Below are 27430 nucleotides of genomic sequence, written 5' to 3' on the forward strand. Positions count from 1 at the left end.
TTTTAAAATAGATTATTTTCCCTGGATTCTCCTAGTTTAGGTGGAAGAAACATACGGTGGGGAGGTTTTTAGTTTACCCTTGTACTAAGAGTGTGGCTGTCTGGGATCCCAGTTTAATGTGGTAGCGGAATTCCTACTTGGCTTTTCCTCTTGAACAGACCCAGGCTTCTGTCTTTTTTCTTCAGTGCCCCATGACTGTGGAAATTAATGCTCAAGTTCACATATCTAGCAAATGCCAACAAGAAGATAGAACCAGTGCTCTATTATCACTCCAGCCCTCTGCTCTGGCTTAGTTTTGACCCTTGAGATTCTTCCTAACTTTACAGTTCATAAGTACATTTTTAAATTTATCTTTTGAAAATATATTTCATCCAGCACTTTTTGTTCTTTTCAGCAATTAAAACTTGCGTAAACAAGAACCAAGCTACTGACAATAACTGTTAAGAATGAATGGAGTGGGGGTACACAAAGAAATAAGACCCTTACCTTTGTAATTGTTCAGGCTGTGCAATTCACTAGAAAGGTTGAGATGGAGTTTCATTTGCAGGATGAAATCAGACTAGATCAGCAGACAAATAGGTTTCATCTTGCTTTCCAAATTTAAAGATTTAGTAGTGACTGGCAGTCATGAGAAGGATTCTGACTATGCTTAAAGATTCACTGACAGGGACTTGTGATTGATTATCAATTTGCTCTGAGTATGTGTGAACAGATGGTGTCACTGACCAGATATATACAGTACATGAAACACAGTTTTTTCTTTATAATTTAATGAATCCTGAGTCTGTTATCATTTTTACCTGCAATAAAAGTAAGTTCCATTTCTCTCGTGCACGCTGTCTCCCATATAATAAGAGCTGAGTATAAATAAAAAGAGGGAAAATCTAAACTAGGATTAACTAAAATTATAAAAGAAATTAAATATGTTGTGATCAGCAAGATCAGCATTCTTTTCTCTTTTTTTAATGTTTATTTATTTATTTTTAAGAGAAAGCACAAGCAGGGAAGGGGGAAGGGGGGGAAGAGAGAGAGACAGAATTTGAAGTAGGCTCCAGGCTCTGAGCTGTCAGCAGAGAGCCTGACACGGGGCTTGAACCCACAAACTGTGAGATCATGACCCGAGCCAAAATTGGACGCTTAACTGACTGGGCCACCCAGGTGCCCCAATATCAGCATACTTCCCATGAGGTATGTTCTAAATCACAGGCAGTTGCAGCTGATAGCACAGTATCTAGTTGATTCCACATATTAAACTGATTCATCTTAAAATAAAACTAAAAAACACTTTGAACTTTAAATACCTAAGCAAAGATGATGTTTATAGTATTAAAAAATGATTTGGGCTAACTTCTACAAGTATCAGAGTAGAAATCTAGTGTAGGAATGGGGTACTGAGAGAGAAATTTAAATGAAATTAACTTGATCAACAGAATGGCATTTAATAGGAAGGAAGAACATGACAGGTTCTACATACACCTACTTTATTCAATAAAAATAGATTGATAATGACAAAACTATTTCAGTCTATAAATATTAAATAGACATTTGCTTTAAACAGCTTTCAGACTATCACTGCCATGAGGTAAATTTTAAATAAATATTTTATGCAGACAATAACAGAAGAGGGCTTTTCTAAGGGGAATATAGTTACAGGGTAGAAAATCATATTCTTCCATAAAAAATATGCCTTGTGCTTCTTTTATAGCCATAAACTCAATAAAAATGGAAAGTGATGCAATCAAACATACATGGGAACTGAGGCTGGGGAAGATCTGTCTCTGTGATGGCAAGAAGAAAAGCCAATCGGAATTACATCACATGCTTTATATGAAGTCCATGTGGACATCAGGAACACTTCATCTCGTCTGAAAGTTCTTCCACCACTTACGTCTGTGACACAACCAACACCCTGAAAACATTCCCTTGCCAAGGAAAACAGCTTCTTTTTCACTGCAGATACAGCTCTCATGTCTAGAAAGTGATATGCTTATTATCATGCCGTTTGGGTTATGAGGTTTGTAATCCTTCGGAGGTTAATAAGAAAATGTGTTACAAATTCAGAATAAAAGAAGAGATCTAAGACAGCAGAGTGGTGTCTTTGGCAAACTCTGAAAACAGAGGGAGTGACTAATACAGAAGTACTGAGATCAGTAGATGAAAAATGTAAAAATGTGTTACACTGGAAACAAAGCCTTGAATAGAACAGGGGATACCATCATTCTTTCCCTGCCAGAAAAACAATTATTTACATGGTACATTCCATTCTTAAAGGTTTAACAGTGCTCCTGAAGGTAACTCATGCTTTCCATTGCCTCTAGATTCTGTTCTCACAGTCTGAGTCCTCTAAGTTTTGGCGCTAAGAGTAGAAATTGGAGTTTCTAGAAACTGGAGGCCCAGGAGGCCTCCCGAGTCTCAGTTCTCAGGGAAAACAGGCATATGCCAAAGGCCTTGCAAGATGCAGGGATTTCCATCCTGGCCAACTATGTCTGATATCCATGCCTTTGCACAAGTTGAGATTCTAAACTCTATTTTACATTTTTGCAATTCACCTTCTACCTTTGCAAACATGTTGTGTCATTTTTTTTTTTTACGATATCATATTTATAAAAGCAATTAGGGTCTTCAATGCTACTTAACTTAATCACAAAGTTTTCAAGAGGCTCTACCAGTCCCAGTCATCTGTTCAGGATCAAATGGAGGTAAAATGCAGTAAAGCTTTACTTATTTTAATAATTAATGCAAGCAGCACTCCTTTATATACCACAACATTGTCTTCATATCAGATTTTCACTGAAACATTTAAAATTATCTATTCTAACATACTTTTATATTTAAAAATAAGTTTATATACAAGAATTATTATTAGCTGCCTTTATTACCTACTTAGAGCAAATAATTACATATTGAGATTGAGACTGATTTGAGGTCATGCCCTGTTGATGAAAAGCAATCAAATGTTGAGTCAATTTTATCACCAATGGGTCATAAAAACAATTTTCAGCTAAAATGTCCCCCCTAAAAACCAAATAGAACATAAATATGTGTTTATCCAATTTTAGGATTTTTTTTCATAATCAGGTTGAATTTTTGTATCTTATTTTTTTTTAATTTTTTAAAAGGTTTATTTATATTTGAGAGAGAGAGAGAGAGAGAGAGAGAGAGAGAGAGAGAGAACGTAAGCAGGGGAGGGGCAGAGAGAGACAGAGACAGAGTCTGAAGCAGGCTCCAGGCTCTTCAGCTGTCAGCACAGAGCCTGATGCCAGGCTGGAACCCATGAACCATGAGATCATAACCTAAGCTGAGGTCGGACGCTTAACTGACAGAGCCACTCAGGTGCCCATTATTTTTTTATTTAAAAGTATCAAACTTCCAAATAATCATAATAGAACTCATTTTAGATTTCTTTTAAAAAAATACTCAGATTGAAGAGCACTTCCAAGCCCGCTGCCTTTGCAAACAGTAATCACTCCTAAGGAGCCTCTCCAAAACAGCAGGTAAGAAGAAGTTCCCTGGGGTACTTTTAAAAAGCTTTCTAGGTGCGCCTGAGTGGCTCAGTCATTTGAGCATCCAACTTCGGCTCAGGTCATGATCTCACTGGCTCATGAGTTCGAGCCCTGCATCGGGCACTGTGCTGACATCTCAGAGCTTGGAGCCTGCTTTGGATTCTGTGTCTCCCTCTCTCTCTGCCCCTTCCCGCTTGTGCTCTGTCTCTCAAAAATAAATAAACATTACAAAAAAAATTTTTTTTAATCCAAAGTAAAAAGCTTTCTATATATTCACTGCAAACAGCAAGAAGACATAACAATATTTAGCTGCAATTTCAGATTTGGTTCCCAGAGTTCCACTCCCCTCCTTATGCAGCATTTCATAAGAATTTCTGAAATGTTCTACCTAGACTCTGAGTCTTTGTAAACCATTAAAACAACGGTTTCTAAAGTTAACTATCCCTGCCTCAAATCCAGCATTTTTTGCTAGTTGGGATCCAAAGTCACTTTCTGATTTCCATTTCTATCACTGCCTCACTAAACCCAATGAGTTTCAAAACTACATTTCCGTTTCCGAAGTAAGTTTCAGAGCCTCTAGGTGTTTGCAATTTAAATCTAACATTTTTCCCCTTTTGGAAAATCTGCCATTTCACATAGACATGAGTTCTTCCCACTTCCTCCTCTGTGTGGAGTTGGGGTAGGATGGTATTTTTACTTATCCTTCTACGTTTGCTCAGTCACTGATTTCAGTTTGCATTCTTCACCAGACCTGTCATTGCTGTTTTGACAATCTGGTTATTTAGACAAAAAAACAAAACAAACAAACAAACAAACAACACTAACTAAGCCTAAATAACTTTCATTACTCCAGCCAGAAGTGAACTCTCCTCCCACCCAATCTTTGGGGTAGTTTTTCCAGTACATTTCTTACTTTCCCAACTAAGTGGTCAGTATTGGCTTTGAAGTGAGTAATATTTTGAATATGCACTACTTTTAGAGCCCCTCAGTAGCTAGCTCAGTGCCATGTGCTAAAACAAGGTTTAGTAAGTCTTTGAGGAACACAGAGATCCAAAATCCATCACTGAAAGTTGTATCCATGCAACTCTGCATAAATGAAAGAGTTCAAGAGACTTTAACGTTGACATTAAACAATTGTTCTATCAATGTGCATACATAATCATTGCAAGAATTAACTCTTCAGATATCTGTGATGATGTTGACAAGCAACATATTCATATAAATTCTGTAGAAAAGTTATCCCAATAGGCCACAATGGACCATAAACTATGCTAGTCATCCAATTTTAAAGGGTATCAATCCATGCCTCTAAAATATAACAAGTTCCATGACAAATGATTTACCCAACTGGAATCAGTTCACACAGACTCTGGGATCCCACAGAACACAAAACACAAAGCACTCAGGACTAAATTCTTAGCAATTTAGTAATTATAAATACTTCCTCAATAATAATGGGCATAATTATTAATTACCTTTTTGAGCCAGGCATTTTAATTACATTATTTCATTTAAACCTCTAAGTCTCCCTCTTAAGGATTATGGTATTGCCCCATTTTATACAAGAAGAAAGTGTTTGCATGACATAACTCACTCCTCAAGGCCATTCAACTAGAAAAGGCAGGCTAGAGATCTGCCAGAGTCCACTATAGGTGTCAGCCTGCACTCTTTCCCCCTTACTCCATTTCTCTACTCAAACATCCTTCTGACCTAACCACTTTTCGAAGAACTCTAAAAAGTAATCAGACATTAAAAGTTAAAACCAACTCAAGGACTGATAGTCTCTCAGACACCTGTGGGCTAATAAGGTAAAGAGTTGCTTGCTGAAAACCATATGCATATATGGTTATTCACCTGGACAAATTTCATGGCATTTTTAGTTGTAGAAGTGGCTTGAACTATCTTCCACTGCTGAATGACAGGATGGGACGAAAGGTTTAAGTCAAAACAGTAATTTTCCCAGACATTATGAGTTCACTCGTATCTTCATAGTTTCATTGCAAGAGTGAATGGTCATCATTTAGTCAATAGGCTACCCTACCACTATGCTTGCTGCACCCTAGCTCAACTCTCTGAGAGGGAAGGACTGCAAAAAGAAACTAGAAGGGAGGGTTGAACAGGGAAGCCCATTCTGCATTTTGTGGAACTCCTTGAAAGGAAAAGGTTACATTCAAACCCACTAGACACTCTCCTCAGATCTCCCTCAATTCCTTGATCCAAAGTTTTAAACATAATCTCAATGTCAACTTATAAGTGGAAAGTTGGCAGAAGTAAGGAAAATTTTTGTTTTTTCCCTGGAGAAACGCACATACATACACACAGAGACATATGTGGTGAAGTAGATGCTGGATATTACTATTTCCTCTCTATAATTTGCAAATTCTCTGCAATAAATATGCATGTATTTCACAATGATAAAAATCATACTATCATTTAAACTTTTTTTTCTCTCCACTTCCACTGCTTCCTCACAGAAGTCTGCATGACTCTTAACTCTGCTGCATTTTATAAGGCAACAAACAAAAATAAAACTTAGAACAATCAATAACAGGGGTGCTTAAGAACACATGGTAAAAAAAAGAATTTTTAAAAATTGGTGTGGTTATTATTTCCAGAAGCAAAATGATTTAAATTCAGGGATAAATAAAAGCATCTCAAACTCTCAAAAGGTCTATTTGGGGCAATTCATAAATTAATAATTATGCATAGGTAAAAGTAATAGCTGTTCGGTTCATTTGCAGCCCAAAGTTTAATTTTGAAAAATAACAAACCAAATTCCTTAAAACTGGGAATACCAATATAAATCAATGGAATGGGTTACTATAATTATACTTTATAAATATTCTATAGCAACAGATATCAACAATATAGTAACACTATCAACAACAATGACCATCATTTACTGAATGCTTTCTAGAGATCAATCAAGGGACTAAGTGCTTTAAATGCATAATCTCTTGGAATTGTGAAAGCAATCAATGATGCAGGTCTCTGCTTTTTTCCATTCCTATTTCATGGATGAAGAAACTGAGGCTTAAAGAAGCTGAATAATTTAAGCGAATTTAAGCATTAGGATGCAAAATCAGTTCTGCCTTAAACACTATGCTAAAACCAAAATGTCTTTATACCATTGAAGTGAGTTAAATTGGCTTCCAAGATCAACACCTTCTGAGACAGTCACCTTCTTAGGGATGGGTCAAAATTTGGCAATGACAGAAACTTTGCAAAAATAGCAAACTTATGAAAACTTGGGAAATTCGGAAGACAGGGGACTATTCAAAATAAATGTTAATTCCCAAGACATCAAAGTTACTCATTAGAAAATCTTGAACACCTTAATTAGTAGAAATCTGAACGAAAATGTTCCCCGATTTCCTTTTGGAATCTACACTTCTGAACCAACAATCTTCTGCCTTCTTCATTATTGTCCACGTATTTCATGATATCACATAAAACCAGTTATGTGGGTATTTGGGGAAGTATGTATGTAAGTCTAACTTTCCAGTCACATTAAGAGTATAAAAGTTTGTAACATTGGGCCATACCTTGGTTTTCATGAACTTGGAGTGACTTTTGTAAACCTCTATTTGTTTGATCTCTTCTTCACGGTCCTCAGTGTTCAGCACACCATTGGCTTTTAGCATCTGGATCTCATCCTCCAGATCCCTTATGTTTCGCTCTAATGAAGCAATTTTTGTGTCCTGTTGTTAAAAGAGAGAGACAGAGTGAGAGAAAGAGAGAGAAAATTGTTTTTTCAGTATTATCAAAACAGAATTTTAGAAAGTAATTTTGGGAGTAATACATTATCTATGGTATAGACATAGCCCTGAAATCAGAACAATTTATGTTTTTCACTTCTGAGGATTGTTTGTGAGATTATTCTTTTAGCTCCCAATAAAGATCATATGTCAATACAATATGGAGAGTTGCCTAGATAGGTTTGTCTAATATCTGGGAATCAGATTACCAAAGCAACAAGGATAAAAGCAATCTAACGTGTTAATACACACACACACACACACACACACACACACACACACACACACACTATTTAAGTGGACTAATTTGTAATTTCAGATATAGTTTACCAACATATAATTTCTAGTCTACTTGTAAACATAAAAATGGTTTGTTCATGCATTCATTCTATAGCTGGATTTATAAGGCATGATTGGAATTGACTCTGACAGAGAAGAAAATTAAAATCTACTAATGAGAAGGATTCTCATCTAGAATACAGACATCAGTGCAATTAAATAACTAAATCCTGATATACTAAATATTGAAAATTTATAGCAACCAAAATATCACAATGTCATGATTTATTTGGCAAGCAGCTCCCTGAGTGACAAAAACATTGCTACCTTGAAGGTCATCTCTAACCTACTGACTTTCGGAGTTAAAAAACTAGAAATATTATACTCAAATGTGGGATTGAGAAAAAAAACCTAATCATAGGTAATTTTTTAAGGAAATGACAGACCCTATACACAAGATAGAGCATAGTAAGAAATGAGGCGTTAGAAAGAGAAGAGAGAGCTCTTAAAGGGGAAAAACCCTTCCCCAACCTCAGGTATTAATCTCCAATCAGTTTTGGGAAGGAATCATGTTGAAAGTTTGACTGTAGGTTTCCTATCTACCTGCTCTTTTATTGTACAGATCCAAGGAGCTGCTATTACATTTGTATTTGAATGTTAATGAAAAACAAACTACGATCTAATTTTTTTTATCAATTCATTTTCAAGAATCTAAAAGACTAAAGAGTTCCAAAAATAAAGACAATGAGTGGCCTATTCTATTTATAACGAACTCATATGAAAAACTTTGCAACAAATACATCTGTCCTGATTTTGTGGCTATTTTCTACCTTAATTTCCTCTATTGTATGGCCTATGGCATGTCTCATGGAGCAATATAATAATCATTACATTGTCATCATCATTAAATAGAGGAAAATGAGGAGAAACAAATACTTATTGAGTCCCACTGTGTGCAAACATCCAAGTGCTCTAAGTGCCGAAGACATTTTTATCAATTCTCAGAAAAACCCCAAGAAGATGAAATAAAAAGATTCTGAAATTTGCAAGATTATTATGGAATGTTATATCCTATAGCATTTCGTTCTCCTTTTGAAAATAATATTGTTATTTTTTCCAGTTATAAAAGTAATACACCTTAAATTCCTAGAAAATGAAGAAAATCCCCTCTAATCTTACCATCAAGAGATAACCATCACTAATGTTTTATGTACTGCTGCCAGGATTTTTCTATTTTTAGATGCAATTTCCAGAAATCTTGTATGCTGCCAGTTTGAGTGAAATGAGTGTCAAGGACTAAATGTCTACGTGCCTCCAAAATTCCTATGTTGAAGCTCTAACCCCTAATGTGCTGGAGATGTGATGGTATTTGGAGATGAGGCCTTTGGGAGGTGATCAGTGTTACACAAGGTCATGAGGATGAAGCCCTTGTCAGAAGAGACACTAAAGAGCTTGTTCTCTCTCTCTCTCTCTGCCCTGTGAGGGCACAGCAAGAAGGTGGCCATCTGTGAGCCAGGAAGAGACCCCTCACCAGAACTGAACCTTGTTGGCATCCTGATCTGGGACATCCAGCCTCCAGAACTGGGAGAAAATACATTTCTGTTTTTCAAGTCCCCCAGAAGTGGTATTTTCTCATAGCAGCCCAAGGTGATGATGTAGGGAGGCATCTTTAGTGACTCTTTTGAGTTCTGAGCTATGAGAACTCTGCAGATAAAAAGAGAAGCAATAATAACAAGGCTACCAGGGGCACCTGGATGGCTCAGTCAGTTGAGCATTCAACTTCAGCTCAGGTCATGATCTCACAGTTTGTGAATTCAAGCCCCACATCAGGTGCACTGCTGTCAGCACAGAGTCCACTTCGGATCCTCTGTCCCTGCCTCCTCTCTGCCCCTTCCCCGCTCACACTCCTTCTCTCTCACTCTCAATCTCTCTCTCTCTCTGTCTCTCAAAAATAAATAAATGTAAAAAAAAAAAGGCTGTGGATACTTTCAATAACAGCCAAATTATGGAAAGAGCCTAAATGTCTATCAACTGATGTATGGATAAAGAAGATGTGGTTTATATATACAATGGAATATTACTTGGCAATGAGAAAGAATGAAATCCTGCCATTTGTAGCAACGTGGATGGAAGTGGAGGGTTTTATGCTAAGTGAAATAAATCAGAGTAACACAGATATCATATGTTGTCACTCATATGTGGAACTTGAGAGACTTAACAAAAGACCATGGTCAGGGGGGAAATAGTTACAAACAGAGAGGGAAGGTGGCAAACTATAAGAGACTGTTAAATACAGAGAACAAACTGAGGGTTGATGGGGGTTGCAGGGGAGAGGGGAAAATGGGTGATGGGCATTGAGGAGGGCACTTATTGGGATGAGCCCAATAAGTGTATGTAAGTGATGTATGTAAGTGATGTAAGTGATGAATCACAGGAATCTACCCAAAAAGCAAGAGCACACTGTAAACACTGTATGCTAGCCACTTAATAATAAATTATATTTTTAAATGATAATAAATAAATAATAAATAAAGGGTCTACTGGAAAAAAATAATTAAAAAAGTAAAAAAGGAAATACTTATTGAACACATTGTATAGGCAAAGTACTATTCTGGGATATATTTATATATAAAAATATATAAAAGTACATAAAACATTATATATGCATACAAATCAGATATATGAAAATAATTTGGATTTTATGCATATGTAAATACATATTTATATAAAAATAAATAATTTGGATAATAAAAAATAAAAATTAAAAATTAAAAAAGGCTGCAGAGAAAGAACTTCTAAGTGTTCATAAGAGCCTTCTAAACAAATGGGAGCCATTTTAAATCAAAATTTTTTTCTGACTATAAAATTAAAATATGCTCATTATAGAAAACTTGAAAAGCTATATAGATAATTATGACTGTACACAATCCTATCACCCAGATATACCCACTATTAACACTTTTATTTATACCCATGAAAGCCTTAGGATTATATTATTACTTTAAGATATATAAAAAGATAGATATCAATTAAAACCCTAATCAATATGACAGAGATTTTCTTTTTTATTTTTTTTAAATTTTTTTTCAACATTTTTTATTTATTTTTGGGACAGAGAGAGACAGAGCAAGAACGGGGGAGGGGCAGAGAGAGAGGGAGACACAGAATCGGAAACAGGCTCCAGGCTCTGAGCCATCAGCCCAGAGCCTGACGCAGGGCTCGAACTCACGGACCGCGAGATCGGGACCTGGCTGAAGTCGGACGCTTAACCGACTGCGCCACCCAGGCGCCCCTGAGATTTTCTTTTTTAAATACAATCTTTCAGCATCTATAAATATCTAAGTACAATCTTTACAAGAGTTTAACTGTAAGTTAAGTGTGAAAAAAAAATCAATGCTTTGCTAACCCAAAATCTTCCGGGATTTCAGACCCAAGTCTGAAGTGAGCATATTTATATGTATGTATGTACATATGTATACACAAATATACATGTATAAAGACATATGTGCAATACACTTTGTGGTCCTCATGTCTTACACCTTAATGTTTTCATACACTTAGATTTTCAGGTGTCAATCACATAGGTATGGGGAGAAGAAATCTTCACCTTTCCCATTGGTCAAATCCTGGGGCTTTAGTTAGCAATGACCACAACTACCAACTTCTAACTGGGTTGGAAGGAGCTTTTCACTGCACTTTAAAAAATTGCATACTGCTAAAGAAAGATCAGAACAGGGTTAAGATAGAAAGTTTTGTGACATGAAAAAAATTATCTTGACCTATATGCATCTGAAGTAAATTTTCACTAAATAGTAAAACACATAAGAGGAGGTGGGTAGGGCAATGGGGTAAATTGGTGATAGGCATTAAGGAAGGCACTTGTTGGCATGAGCACTGGGTATTATATGTAAGTGATGAACCACTGGATTCAAGTCCTGAAACCAATACTACACTGTATATTAACTAACTTGGATCTAAGTAAATAAATTTTATAAATCTATTATATTTTATAAATCTATTATAAATAGAATATTTTTAACTTTTACAAATTTTCTTTTTTTTAACGTTTATTTATTTTTGAGACAGAGAGAGACAGAGCATGAATGAGGGAGGGTCAGAGAGAGAGGGAGACACAGAATCTGAAACAGGCTCCAGGCTCTGAGCTGTCAGCACAGAGCCCAACGCGGGGCTTGAACTCACGGATCGCGAGATCATGACCTGAGCCAAAGTCAGACGCCTAACCGACTGAGCCACCCAGGCAACCCTACAAATTTTCTTAAATTAATCACCTTTCTTTTTCCTTACAAATGTTTTTCCTTAAGCTGCAGGTGTCCCAAAATACTAAAAAAAAAAAAAAAAAAAAAGTGGGGGGTGTTGTGGAAGTCATTTAGTCATTTTAATAACAATCTATTTTTTTTCTGTTCTTATTTAGGTTTCTATTCTTTAAGAAGCCAAGTTTAAGGTCAACAGAATTCATACCTGAAATCTTGAGCACAGGGTAAAGGAGATAGGAGAGTATCATTAAGATCTAGAGAAGGGAAAAGATACAAAATACATAGATATATAAGATGGTGTATATTGACTGTGCCCAAGAAAATATTGAAAATGCTAGGCAGATAAAGACATGAGGAAATAGAAGTACGAAAAACAAACAATGTCTGTCATGGTCACAGCTTCTCAGCTGCCTCTGAGGAATTTGGGAAGAAGAAATTTTATCTTTTTCTTTTTTTTCAAATCTCTAAAACTAAGACAACTTACTATAAACATATATATTTAGGAACTACAGAAGGCAATTACCTCACAGGTCCTACTATGGCTCAATGTGATACATGGGTGTTGTCCTGCAAAACTGATACTAACTGTACATCCCAAGAACTCTAAGCACTAATCTACAGTAGAGAGGGGGAAAACCTAACATGAAGACATAGTGCTGAAAAGTGCAGTTTCAGAAGGAAGAGCAAAATTTACTCCCTATCACCAGTTTCCTTTATCTGAACATCTTTACAGGTTATTTATCACCAAATTTTAAACAATTTATGTAGTGACTTTCAAGTATTCATTTTGATTATGTTTCACAAATAAGCAAACTATCAAACTCGATTAATTGTGGACCTTCCTTGGAGATGGGGAAAGTGAAATACTACATAGAAAATCTTTTCCTGAAACCACAGAACACAAAAAAGCTCTGTGATAAGGGGATTTCAGGGTCAAATAAGTTTGAGAAATGCTTATTGGGGATCCCCTGTGCTGATCAGCATTAATGGCTCTGGAAGTCCTACAGCAAAGTATTCTATTTAATTTGATTTTTCTCAGTACTAATCCTCTAGAAGTCAATTATTGAAAAAAATATATGATTTTAATGACCACATTAAGCTCAGAGTTATATACTAAAGTGAAGAGTCAAAACAATGATTTGGATTCTTCATGGGAAAATTTGCTATGATTATTCCCCATTTAAAATAATTATGTGCTTAAATATCCAGATCACCTTTTGGCTTCTGTCACTCAGAAGTGGTTTACTGAGTGCCTGCTCTGAGCCCAGAGCACTGAAAGAACACAGACTCCCATAGTCTTAGAACCTACCACTTCATGTCATAGGTGACATTTTTTCAATAGTCTTGAGGTAAGACAACCATGAAACTGTTTTGCTTTTACATCATATTTTCATTAAGAACTGTAAGGCGGGGGGGGGAGTTTCAGGAGGGAAAAAACAGCTTAAATGTGTTTGTTTCATTCCCTATTAGTTAGAAAAAATTATCTGAATTGAATATCTCTTTCAAATCATTTCTTTCCACACATTCATAAAATAATACTTGTAAAAATTTTATACGTATATTTGCAGATCATAACTCCTACTTAAAGATCCATACTTAAGACTATCTTACATCTATCATTCAAAAGATATAAAAGAGGTATCTGATGGGCAACTAACACATAAACGACTGGAATTGAACCCCTAGCATCCATCAACCCAACAGGCCTATGTGCTGATTCTTACACCAGCCATAAATATTAGCACGAGCTCATGGGTGATGGAGTACAGCAATGAGAATGGATGGGAAGATTGAAATAAGTTTATCTCTGCTTTATCTGTTTTCTTTTTTTTACTAATCTCTGAATATTTCTAGGACATGTCTGCTACAGTTGATAGTAAACTGAGACATGCACAGTTTTCTCATTCATTCTAGAAATATGTACTGAGCATCTACTGGGTACCAGTCACATTGCCAGGTATATGAGATACTAATTAAATCTTAACAAGATTCATGGGGACCCTTCTCTAACATGGAGTATAATCTAGATCACTATTACTCAAAGTGTGGCCCACAGACCATCAGCACTGACATCACCTGAGAGAGTTTTAGAAATACAGAATCTCAAGTCCCAACCCAGACCTACTGAATCTGAATCTGCATTTTCACAAGGTTCTCAGGTGACTTGGGTGTTTTAAATGACTACAAATGTCCAGCATACACAAGGGACAAGACTTGTGTCCAATGTGGAAGAGACCAAGACAACTTTATAAGCTAACATTTAGAAAAATATTAACCTACTCTCAAGAGCTATCCAACTTGGCCTAAGTATACACCAACCCTGGGAGTAAACTTTCTGGAGCATCTTTGCCAGTCCAGAAGCCTTTATTATCCTTTTGTATTTGTCAAACAGTATGTTCCCCTTAAACAGCAAGAAAAAGATTTCAAGTCCTCTCCAGGAACAGTGAACACTGAAATGATGAGTGGGCAGAACATAAAAAAAGCAATATCATTTAGTCACAAAAAGTAATAATTATGTTATTGCTAAGTGTCACAATGTGCCTTCCTCACAAATACAGTAAGAATTACTGGTTTTATTTTAATATGAGGCCAAGAAAGAAAATACAGACAGTTTTTATGGAGCATGGAACTCACTGTGATCACATATCGGTCTGCAGACATTGATCAACAAACTTAGGGCCAATTTGGTTTAAGGAAGAAGATGTGATCTAATGTTCAGGAAGTGTCCCAACCTAATTATATTATACTTTATTTAGAATAAAATTCTAGACTATTATTACTGGATGCCACAGAGGCTCCTGAAGGCTTAACTTATAAAACTCATCTAGTTGTAGTTGCAAACTTAACTGAACAGCCCTTGGTCTTAGGCTGAGGAACGCCCTGACTTTGGAAGCATTTACTGTGTGGGATTAGCCACAGTTTTGTGAGCCCAAGTCAAGCACTCCAGAAAGAAGTCAACTTCGGCCTACAGCATGTTAAAGGAAAAACTAAAAACAAAAAAAAACAGTAACTTACCTTCTTGAGCCTTATCAAACTGTAAAAAGATAGTGACCTAGATGAGAAGATGACAGGGGACATGCTGTTTTTTGTGATAGTATTGTTTTTTGTGTTTGTCTGCTTGTTCAGATGGTACCTAATTCTTTATAGCAAAATGTACAAGCACAGAATCAAGTCAAGTTCCAAGTAATTAGGGTGCTACAATGTTTCTTTCCATGGCCTCATTTGCCTACTTCTGACTCATTCTTCATGAAGCCCATGTCCCTGGAATGCATCCTTTCTGTTGTTCTGTCTCTGTGCACATTGCTAATGACCCATGGGCAGAAGATGTGTATCCAGTGTTTCTTTCTGGACACAATGCAACCACTGAGGTTTTGGTCTGCATGTATGAATTTGTTGATGTTGTTGTTGTTATGAGACTCAAGTCTGAAAAAAAAAAGAGCTGAAAATAAAACAATCCTCCTGGGGGCATCTGGGTGGCACAGTTGGTTAAGCATTGAGATCCAGCCCCAGCACTGGGCTCTGCATTGACAGCATGGAGCCTGCTTGGGATGCTCTCTCTCTCCCTCTCTTTCTGCCCCTCTCCCCCTCAAGTGTGTGCTCGCTCTCTCTCTCTCTCTTTCTCTCTCTCTCTCAAAATAAATAAACATTAAAAAAATCCTCCTGACCCTTAAAGAGTCACAAACCTGGATGTAAATCCTGATTTTTATGCCTTCAGTCAAGATACTGAGCCTCTTTGAAATAAGACCATGCTCAAGAGCATGTCATGAAAATTCCAAGTGATCTATAATGCATGCAAAGTACCTATCATGGAACCTTCCCCATGAGAGTAAAAGTTTGTCATCATTATCATAAGCCAATAACAGTACAGTAAGTCCCCACCCATTCCCCAGTTTTGTGAGATACACATGTAGAAGACAGTAGCTTCCGCTTTTAGTCCACCCCATTTAACTTTGTGAGCATATTTCTAACCTTACTAATCCCGTAACACAAGGCTGTTATAAGAATTACATGAGTGACAACATGTATATCTCCCAGAATTAAAGCTAACACACTGTAGGTGCTCTACAAAGATTACCTTCTTCCCATTTTTAGCTGTAGCATTTATCAATTACTTTTTAATTGTCTACTCAGCTTCTTTTCCTTTCAGGAACTACATCTCCCCAACTCCCTGTGGTTTTAGTGGGGTTTTCATGTGTGACCCTGCTCAGTGGCAAGTACCATGGATTCTCTGGATGCTGATTCACCTGGGGTAAACTCATTATGCCATCAAGGACAATCAGAGTTCTTTTAGGGAACTGACATAACTTCAGGGGTCTCTCCTTTTCTGAGTTTATGTTTCTCCTTTTCTGAGATTATGAATGATAAGGAAAATATCGGCCTGTGGCTGGTTATAGCCTTCTTTGATACCATGATTAAGAATCTGCCTAAATGACTGGCCCTTATAACATCATTTGAACAGCTAGATAGAGCTATATCTTAACCATCCAATCCCCAGAATTCCAAAATACAATAGCAGGGTTTCAGCCACTTGCAACTAGAAGAGTATAACACAAAAGTTATAGCATGAAAGAGAATACCAAAATACAGTTAGATATAATATTCTACAAATCTACAGAGAGAGGTCAGAAATGGGTAAGACCACCATAGCAGAGTCAACAAATCTCCAGAAAATCCCCTAATATAGGGTCTGGAGATGGATAAGAGTAAGATTATCATAGAGAGGATGAAATTCTTTCTGGCCAAAAATAATAACACATGCAAAGTAAAGAGTACTCAGCATGGTGTCCAGCACATAATATTTAATTAATATAAATTGAAAGAACAAAATAACAAGTATGAATTATGTATGAAGGAGGAATAAGAAGACAGGACTAATTAAGAAGTACAGATCACAAAAAAAAAAAAGAAGTACAGATAATTTTTTTCTGCAGAGGAGTTAGAAAAGAAAAGAAGGACGGGCTTAATGATAAGCACTCTTGAGAATCAAGCAAGGAGTTTGCACTTGGGTCTGATTGGGAGTCATTTATAAGCTGGTAAAAAGACAGCAACAAGACAGCCTTTGGGAAGTTAATAATAAAACTATAAGACAAATGGGAGTTGAGACAGTAGACATGACAGATCATCAGCCTAGTGGTGAAAGAATTCTTAGACAGGGTTAAGAATTGAGGAAGGGGCGCCTGGGTGGCGCAGTCGGTTAAGCGTCCGACTTCAGCCAGGTCACGATCTCGCGGTCTGTGAGTTCGAGCCCCGCGTCGGGCTCTGGGCTGATGGCTCGGAGCCTGGAGCCTGCTTCTGATTCTGTGTCTCCCTCTCTCTCTGCCCCTTCCCCATTCATGCTCTGTCTCTCTCTGTCCCAAAAATAAATAAACGTTGAAAAAAAAAAAAAAACCTTTAGAAAAGAATTGAGGAAACAGAAAACAGTACAGGAATCACCAAAAAGAAGTGTAAAATTGATGGAAGTCATAGAAAAGTCACAGAAAATAAGAGAGTTAGGTGTCAAGAAAGAAAGAGTCAAAAAAGTTTTGAGGAGACTTTAAATCCCATAGAATCATGGTGATTGCTATGTCACTGAACAACCAGTATAGCATAGGAGGAGAACCAACCAGAACAGACACCACCTAGAACAATGGAAGCAGGTCTGGGGAAGTTTCTGAAAGGCCAGGGGTTAACTTTTTAGTTGCTGGAGTGGGGGAGGGTACTCTGGGGATTTGAGATAACCACAGAAGTATTTCAATTTTAACCACTATAGTTGCACCTGTGCCTCTTGGCTATCGGCCCTTCAAAGAAAGTTGCTTCAATTAATACTGATAGCTTTCTACATTCCCAATGCATGGAAGAGAGCATTGGTTAATCCAAAATCATTTCCATGTGCCTATGACATACACTAATGTAGAGGCTCCCCAGTGCCAATCTGTGGACTAGGTGCATCAGATTCATCTAGGGAGTGAATAAAAACTATCAATGACTTGGTGTCACCCAAGGACATTCCCTTTCAGGATGGAGGTGACACAAAACTCTGTATTTATTTGTAAGCTCCTCATGTGGGGAACAAAGCCATATCAAAAGATTTCTTTTTTAGACCTATGTTTTCTACCCCATTTATGTTGAAGATATATGTATATTTGCATTATCTGAATTTATAGAAAAGAATAATATAGAACAGAAGCAAAGTTTCTCTATTCCAGCATTAAAAATGCAGTTAATAACAACAACAGCTAATGTGTATGGATTACTAAGGCAAACACTGTGCTAGAAAATCTCATTTAATCTTCCCTATAACCTCATGAATTAAGTATTATTTTATCCACTTTATAGGTTGGAAGACCTACAGAAGGTAAATAACTTGCCTAAGATTTTCCCTTTGTTGAAATAACTTTCTAGGCCCAAGATGGCTCTACTTCTGCTTGGGTTTGCTTGTCGGCAAACCAATACTTAGATAACTTTCATGTCCCTGTAAATGCTCCCCTTGACCAGAAATGTAGTATATCTAGTCAGCCAATCCCCAAATGACAAGCCAATTCTGAGTTCTAATTTCCTTGTTCCTTCTCAACTCAAACAAGTTTGACTACGTGACCCCAGGCAATCATCTCTTTTTTTAAATTTTGTTCTTTCTTGTTCTTAATTCTTTATCCTATAAAACTTTCCTGACTTCCACACCATTTTCCAGTACTCCAAATGGACACTGCTTCAAAAAGTCCTAGATAAAATTTGTTTGTATCACCTAAATTGTCTTCTTCAATCATTTTAAAAACACCTTTAATAAACTGGAATGGTTCCCTCCACATATAAAAGAGAAGAAGCCACACAGTGAGACCTCACTGTCCCCAGGAAAATCTCAGGAAAACTAACCTCAGAGAAGGTTTGCCACCTAGAAGCTGGGCTATTTTGATCCTTTCTTCCACACAGTAAGATTAGCCTTCAAAGATCACGGGGCAAGGTCAAAAGAAAACAGTGAAAAGATTTGGGAGAGAAGACAGGGAGGAAGAAATTTCAGAAAGTGCTTCCAGATGACAGGGTAGCCCCTCGGTGTGTGCAGCCCAACCCTCCCTAAGCCTGGATCAAAGTCATCTTCCACATACATATAAATACAAAGAGTTTGAATTCCCAGAGATCCAGTGAAATACTGCTTTGTAAAACAGTGATTGCATTTCAAGGAGTATTGAAAAGATGGACATCTGAAACCTCTATTCTCTTCCAATGCTCTTTAGGAAAAGATTGGGTGAGAAAGCTCTCTTCACTGGCCTCTAGCAACATGTATTTGCTCTTCCCATTCCTTTTAAACCATCCCTGCAATGCCTTCAACAGCCCTGGTTGAAGTCTTAGGATCTCAAAACATACCACAAATCCTTCTATGTTCAACCAGTTTATCTCATGGAAAAAGCAACAGGCGGCAGAGGAATTCAGGCCACCCCAAGTTACCAGCACGGCCTGATGGATGTGGAAACTAGACCATGCCTTAGGGATGAGGCATGTGACAGCCGGTACACTGTCATTACTGAAACCTGAAAGGGGAAGTTCACATGAGGCCTGTGGTTGACTTTTCAACCCTGCTGGCTGAGGTGCACGCCAATAAGGAAATCGCAATCCCTAAATAAACAATAGGCTGGGAACCTGAGCACCAACAAGGGAGAGAGTACAGGGGTTACTGGCCTGGGCAGGGCTGGCCAAGATGGAACAAACAAAGCAAAGATTTAAATTCTGCAAGAATGTCATGTCAATTCAGACTCTCCAGGCAGGCCCTTTGAGACTCCAAATTGCCAGTCACCAAGCCTCAAAACTTGGTAGAATTTTTAAAGTCAGGACTCTTGGTCCAATCTCTACATTGCCAAATGAGAATAATAAGAGCCAGAAAAGACAAGTGACTTGCCAAAGGCCCAAAAGCCAGAAAGCCAGGTCCCTAGGTCATTTATTACACCACAGGCCTACTGAGAGTTGCTATTTTTTTCCTCCACTGGTTTCTCCTCTCAAAGATGCTTTTAAAGTCTTTCCACACACCAGCTGTGTGTGTATTCTGAGCTAAAATTCTGCCTGAAGTAATCTTGTTAAATTTCTTGTCTGTCCTTATTCAAATGTACCACCTCTTTTTTATAGGTAAAACACAATTTTCAGTCTAAAAGGGAAGGGATAGAGAAGCAAAGAATTCTTTGAGCACTTATTATATACCAGGATTTTCCCACACCTTCATTCATTTTTAACATTCTCCACAACCCTATGCAGGCTGGTATCAAGGTTCCATTTTACAGATGGGAAAGCTGGAGCCCAGAGAAACAGTAAGCAGGAGAGCCAGATTATCAATTTCCATAAATAATCTAAGCTTTTCCTCTTTGGAATCTTCTCAGTTCAACAAAAGAAAACCAGGATAGAATAAATTGTGCAGCTTTAAGCTTTTTAAAAATGAACTTACCATTGTTTTTCCTAAATAATAATTCCTAATCATTCCTATGTAATGAATACAAATTATTGCAAACATAAAAATTTAGAGGGGGGGGGGAAGAGGAAAACATCCTTTACAATCACCTCATCCAGAATTAGTGTCAACATTTTGACATTTTTTTCCTCAAGCTTTTACTCTACATTACATTGAGAATATATCTTCTTTATATAGTAAGAATATTAAGTCACCAACTACTATAAACCTTAGAAATACATCTTATAGGTTACTGTATAGTTCTGTTTATATTTTTAATTTTTAAGTAATCAAAGTTATTGATCCTTTCCTTTGAAATATCTTTATTTTTGAATAATAGTTTTATTGATATACACATGTGCCATAAAATTTACCCCCTTTAAAGTATGCAATCCAGTGCACACTTTATTCCACAGTATTTTTACCACTAAAAGCCCTGTACCCACTGGCAGTCATTCCTTTTTCTCCTCTCCCCCATCTCCTAACAGCAACTAGTCTACTTACTATATCTATAGATATACCTATATTAGACATTTCATATAAATGGAATCACATAATAAGTGGCTTTTTGCACCAGCTTCTTTCATTTAGCATTATATTTTCAAGGTTCACCCAGGTTACAGCATGTATCAGTATTTCATTTCTTTTCATGGACAAATAATATTCCAACTCTATGTGTTTACCAAAATTTGTTTACTCGCATAGGATAATGGATACTTGGATTCCTTTTTAGAATTTTGGTTATTATTAATAATGGCATATGAGCACCGGTGTACAGTCCAGGTTTTTACATATGTTTTCAGTTTGGTCGGGTGTACCCCAAGGAGGACTACTGAGTCACACAGCAACTACATTTAACACTTTAAGGAACTGCCAAATTGTTTTCCAAAATGGACTGAACCATTTTACACTCCCACCATCAATACATGAGAGTATGATTTTTCCACATCCTCCCCAACACTTGTTACTATCTGTCTTTTTTTTTTTTTTTTAGCCATACTAATGGGGAATCAGTTGAATCTAATGGAGGGTTTGATTTGCATTTCCTGTTGGAACATCTTTTTGTGTCCTTATTGCCCACTTGTATGTGTTCACTGGAAAAACGTCTATTCAAATCCTTTGCTCAATTTTTAAAAGATTATTTGTCTTTTTATCGGTGACTTTTTCTTCCTTTTATTTTTTTTAAGTTTATTTATTTGTTTTGAGAGAGAAAGAGAGAGAGAGAGAGACAGTGCACACATGCGTGTGAACAGGAGAGGAGCAGAGAGAGGGGGAGAGAGAGAATCCTAAGCAGGCTCTGAGCTTATAGAGCAGAACTTGACTCCGGAGCCAGATCCCACTACAATGAGAAAATGACCTGAGCTGAAACCAAGAGTCAGAGGCTTAACCAACTGAGCCACCCAGGTGCCCCTTCTTCCTTTATTTTTAAATGAACTTTGAATTAAAGTGTATTACACATAAGTAGCCAAATCATAATTTTCACATGATGAATTATGCCAAAGTAAACACACCTGGGCACATGCAAACCAGATCATGGAATAGAATACTCCTTGTACTCTAGAAACTTCCTTCATGCCCCCTCCCAGTCTCCAAACCCCATCACTCCACTATCCACTATCCAGGTATCTAACACTATTCATTATTTCTATTTTTGGAACACATGCATATAAACAGAATTACATTGTATGTGTTCTTTTGTGTCTGGCTTCTTTCAACACTGTTTTGGGGGTATTGAATTATGCTGTTATATGAAGCAATAGCTTGCTACTTCTCATCGCCATATAACATTTCATTGCATGAATATTTCACTATTTATCCACTCCATTGTTGATAGCTATTTCACTTGTTCAAGTTTTTTGTTATTCCACATCTAATTATGTTTTGAATCTTCTGTTTACGTTGAGTCTTATACTACCATTGTTAGACCTGCTCCTAGATATTTTGGGTTTTTTAATACCATCATAAATAATATTGTTTTCAAATTTTCCTTGTGTAAATGTTTGTCATTGGCATGTAGAAATATGATTCATTTTTAAATACTGACTAGCTACCTCGCTAAGTTCATTTACTAATCTAATTGTTTATATATGAATTCATTGAGATTTCTTACACACACAATTATGGTGCCTGTGAATAAAAGTAGTTTTATTTCTTCCTTTATAATTCTTATACTTAGGATGTCCATAACATTATGGAATAGAAGTGACAGTAACAGGCATTTTGTCTTATTTTTTATATCATAAGGAAAGCTTTCAACATTTTATCATTAGATATGATGTTGATCATAGTTTTCTAACAGCTATTTCTTATTAAATTAAGAAAATCCTCTCCTTCTAACCTGAGTTTGATAAAAAACAACTTTTTTTTATATGGATGGATGTTGCATTTATCAAATGATGTCTCTGCATTTATTGAAATTACATTTATTTTTCTCCTTTATCCTATTAATGTAGTAAATAACATTAAATGGGGCACCTGTGTGGCTCAGTTGGTTACGTGTCTAACTCTTGATTTCAGCTCAGGTCATGATCTCACAGAGGGATCTCCCTTGCGAGATCAAGCCCCATGACAGGCTCTGCACTGACAGTGTGGAGCCTGCTTGGGATTCTCTCTTTCTCTTTTTTTTTTTTCTCTCTCCCTCTCAAAATAAATAAACATTCAAGAAAATTAAATAACATTGACTGATATCCAAATATTTGTCCAACCTTGCATTCTTGGAATAAGCACAACTTGGTCAGGTCCTTTAACTGTCACTATGTTCAGTTCAGTAGGATATTTTAAATCCACGTTTACGAAAGAGACTGCTTGCAATTTTATGTAGTGACTTTGTTGGGTACTGATATCAAGGTTACAGTGGCCTCATAAAATAAGATAGGAAATGTTCCCTCTTCTTCTAGTCTCTGGAATAGTTTCTGTATGACTAATATAATTTTTTCTTCAAATCTCAAATGTTTAGTAACATTCACTGAAGAAGCCATCTGGGCTTGAAGATTTTTATGTTTGGTTTGGTTTTTGGATTTGGGCATTGCTTTGCGTGTGTGTGTGTGTGTGTGTGTGTGTGTGTGTGTGGTAAGATTTTAGATATAGAATCATTTTTCCTTAATGTACAGGACTACTCAGATATTCTATTTCTTCTCAGGCAGTTTTGACAAGTTGTGTTTTTACAAAAACTTACCTAAAATTTCTATTTGATTATCATAATGTTGTTAATAAAATCCTCTCATATTTTTAATGTCAATAAGATTAATGGTGATGCCCCCTTTCAATCATGATATTGGCTATTTTCCTCAATGAGTCTAACAAGGATTTGTTATTTTTGTTCCTCTCTTCAAAGAATCAGTGTTGGCTTTGGTGTTCCCCTCCAGTATATGTTTGGTTTCTATTTCATTCATTTCAGCTTTTTTTTATTATTTCTTTTCTCCCACTTTCTTATGGTTTTATTTGACCTTCTATTGTTTTTTTAAACTGAAAGTCTTTCAACCAAACTGAATGACTTGCTCTCCCCCACATACTTCTTATATTTTCCAGTCTCCTTGCCTTTACTCATACAGTCCCCATTGTTTATAAACCATACCCTTCCCCTTTTTAAAATCATGCCAACTTTTCAAGGCTCTCCTCAAATTCTACCTCCTCCAGGAATCATTCCCTGCCCCTCTCTCATTTGATATCCTTTGAGCCCCTGCAGCACATTTTGCCATTCTTAGGTCACTATTTAGATCCTATCTCATATACTTCCTTCCATTAGCCTCTTAAAAACTGAGTGTTCCCGGCACCTGCCTGCCTCAGTCAGTGGAATGGGCAAGTCTTGATCTTAGAGTTGTGAATTCAAGCCCTACGTTGCAAGCAGAGATTACTTTAAAAAAATAAATTTAAGGAGCACCTGGGTGGCTCAGTCGGTTGTGTCTGACTTCAGTTCAGGTCATGATCTCTAGGTTTGTGAGTTCAAGCCCCGCATCCAGCTCTGCACTGACAGCCTAGAGCCTGCTTCGGATTCTCTATCTCTCTCTCTGCCCCTCCCCTGCTCACTTGCTCACTGTCTCTCTCTCTCTCTCTCTCTCTCTCTCTCTCTCTCTCTCTCTCATAAATAAATAAATAAACAAATAAATAGGCATTTAAAAATAAATAAATAAATTGGGGGTGCCTAGGTGGTTCAGTCAGTTGAGCACCCAACTTCAGCTGGGGTCATGATCTCACAGTTTGTGGGTTCGAGCCACACATTGGGCACTGTACTTACAGCTCAGAGCCTGGAGTCTGTTTCAGATTCTGTGTGTGCCTCTCTCTGCCCCTCCCCTGCTTATGCGCTGACTCTTTCTCTGTCTCTCTCAAAAATAAACATTTAAAAATAAAAATAAATTTTAAAATATTTTTAATGAATGTTCAATTTTTTTTGAAAGGTCCACCATGGTGCTGTGCACAAAATAGCTACTCAGTAAACACAGGTGTCTGTGATTCAACTTCAGGAGTTAAATTCACACAAATGAAACCTGTTCATAGCAGGAATTATTGACTGGCAACTCAAATATTCAAACACATCATAAGAAGAGTTTGAGCAAAAAAAAGAAAGAAGACTCATCATTTTTTTTAAGTCTTCCTTGCTTCCAAATAACAACTATATATCATCCAGAGCTAACATTTAACTTGACATTTTGCTTTTTCTGGCTATCACTTAAAACCCACATTTTTTTCCCTTATTTAAGGAAAATAGTTAAATGGGACAAAGTTTTTTTTTAAGTTGAAAGATGAGAAGATGAAGAAATTTCTCAAGAAAAAAAAATAAGCTAAAGGATCATTTCTGGTATCGTAAATGGATAGCACAAATCAAAAACACAGGGCTTTGCAAGTTTGAATGAGTTATGCTCCAACTGTTATAAAGACTTCAGGGCAAGACTTAAAACTCAAGGGGGAAAACAGGGCATATGTTGGCTGTAGGGTACATATTTGGAGCCCTATTTGGAGGGCTGAAAAAAGTGATGACTCTTGCTTGGTAGCACAAAGCACAACATCACACCTACCCAAAAATATCAGAGACCTCTTCAGCTCCCATGAGCTGCCTCAACCTGTTCTATGATACAAACTCCAGTGCATAATTTCCAAAGTAAGTTTTGAGAGAAAAACCAGGTGAACCTATGGGCTCTCTTCAGCAAAAGCAGAATGAAGGAGTAGAAAGATTGAAACTCTGGAGGAAAAATCTACATTCAGATTTCAGTTACCAGCTGCCTAGATGTAGGACCTTAGCAGGTTGCTTATCCTTCCTAAAGCACAACTTTCTCATCTGTGAAATGGGGCTAATTATGCCTACTCACAGGTTATTATATGTCAGGTGCCCTACACCACGTGTGTTCAGTGGTGTTCAGGCTGTGGGTTGTCACCAGTGGTGCAAAGTGGTATTTTTGTTCTTATTCTTTTTAACAGCCACAGAGTGGGGCAAAGTTTTAAAGTTTAAAAGCCACCATAATGGCTGGCTAGAAAAACTGGGCTTGAAACAAATTTCCTATGAACAACTCATCTTGGGAGAAGAACTCATTCTAAGTAGAGTGCAGTGTTTAGACTCAAACAGGTAAGAGTTCAAAAGACAGAAGAAATAAACCTAAGGAGCTTAGAGCCAAAGAAAACGTTTCGGCCACGCAGTGATGTTCCTGACTAGATCCCAGGACTCAAATGAAGTTCATACTGGGAACTGGGATGCATTCAATGGCCTAGGTTTGAATTTGAAATCTCTCCTTTCCTAGCTGTGTGACCTTTGGAAAAGTTGCCACTGTAGCTCTTACATTCTCCATGTTCCAGTGCATCCCTTCCATGCCTCACAGAACTGAATTGGCAGAATTTGACCAAATACCAGTGTATCTTTTAAAAGAAATTTAATGCAACTGCAGATCAGCTTCACCCCATGCGGAAGAACAGCAGTCATCTGCCTAAGCACAAAGACAAGTCTTGGTCTTTAGTTTAAATACCAAAAGATCAACCTCACACTGGAGTTTAGCACCTGAATGCAAAGTCATAATCTTTGATCAACAGTACAACTACAAATCAGCAATTTGGTCAAGTTCAAGGTTGAATTGCTCACTATTCATCTCCCATAGAGAAGCCTGATGAGGACAAATATTACTGAAGAAGAACCATTTATGACATACAAGTACCTGGCTGGTCATGTGACTGGAAAGCTATATACCCACAATCCTCACTTCAGTTACCACAGAAATACTGTCATCCAGTGATATTATGCCCCTAGCTTCTTAATCCACTTTAGATAACAAGTTCACGAGATCAAATACATTTTCTGCAACTGTTACTAAATCCCTTAATGTCACTCATTTAGATCCCATCTGATAAATTCGGCCAAAGTTAGTGCAAGTATAACGTTTGTTTTTCTTGATGAATGAATGCCATTTAATTTATTAAGCAAATGAGAACTAAAAGGTTTTATGTATTATCCTTTTAGCCTCGGTGGTTAAGTTTAGAGTGAAGTTTATGTTCCATCTCAGTAATTATCATTATTCTGGGATTGGTTTCTTTTTTTTTTTTTTTTTTTTTTTTTGCATTTTCTTAAAATACAACTTTCTCCCTACCCTTTTCTTTTGTGATTGTTAGAGCTGCTATAGCCATCTTGCTCAGACAGGCAGACTGGGACTGTCTGAAAATGAATTTACATGAAGGAAGCCAAACTACAAAATGGAATGAGAAAAACTAGAATCCATTAACATCTTTTGAGTCCCTGGATCAAGCTATGCCTGAAGAAATACCTTGTTTTTCTCCAGTTGAGTGAGCCACTAAACTTCCTTTTGGTTTTAGCCATTTTGAATTAGATTTTCATTCACTTGGAAGTTCTAGCTAACAAAGAAAACAATTTTAAGATTATCTGACAAGTACTCTCATTACTATAATTCATTTTCTTAAAAATAAACTGGGTACAGTTTTATGAATGAACGTTAAGAAAGTGAAATTTTTGGACATCATCTTTATGTCATATCAAATTTATAATAAAAGCAGGTTAAAACATTCTTTCAAAGGATCAACAGCACAGGGAAAAAAGGAGGGAAAAAGCTTTCCACTACCATTTTTATTGACAGTTCTCCTTAAGAGCAGAGAAGAGAGGCTTAGTAAAGAATCTTTAGACACAAAAGTAAGAAAAGGAGGAGAACAGCACCATCTAGAAGAAAACTAATTTCTCTGAGAAACACACACAGTGTTCTAGTGCAAACCTGAAACATA

At 36.9% G+C, this 27430-nt stretch overlaps 1 protein-coding gene across 1 annotated transcript in view; it reads right to left on the reverse strand.

The window, feature by feature from the left end:
- Positions 1 to 27430, reverse strand: part of ERC2 (ELKS/RAB6-interacting/CAST family member 2) — an 887162-nt gene that overhangs the window by 604363 nt on the left and 255369 nt on the right. The window contains exon 4 of the mRNA XM_047850845.1: positions 7049 to 7204. Coding sequence (XP_047706801.1) covers positions 7049 to 7204 — 156 coding nt within the window. The remainder of the gene's footprint in view (positions 1 to 7048; positions 7205 to 27430) is intronic.

Source organism: Prionailurus viverrinus, chromosome A2, assembly GCF_022837055.1.
Source record: "Prionailurus viverrinus isolate Anna chromosome A2, UM_Priviv_1.0, whole genome shotgun sequence".
Lineage (NCBI taxonomy): Eukaryota > Metazoa > Chordata > Mammalia > Carnivora > Felidae > Prionailurus > Prionailurus viverrinus.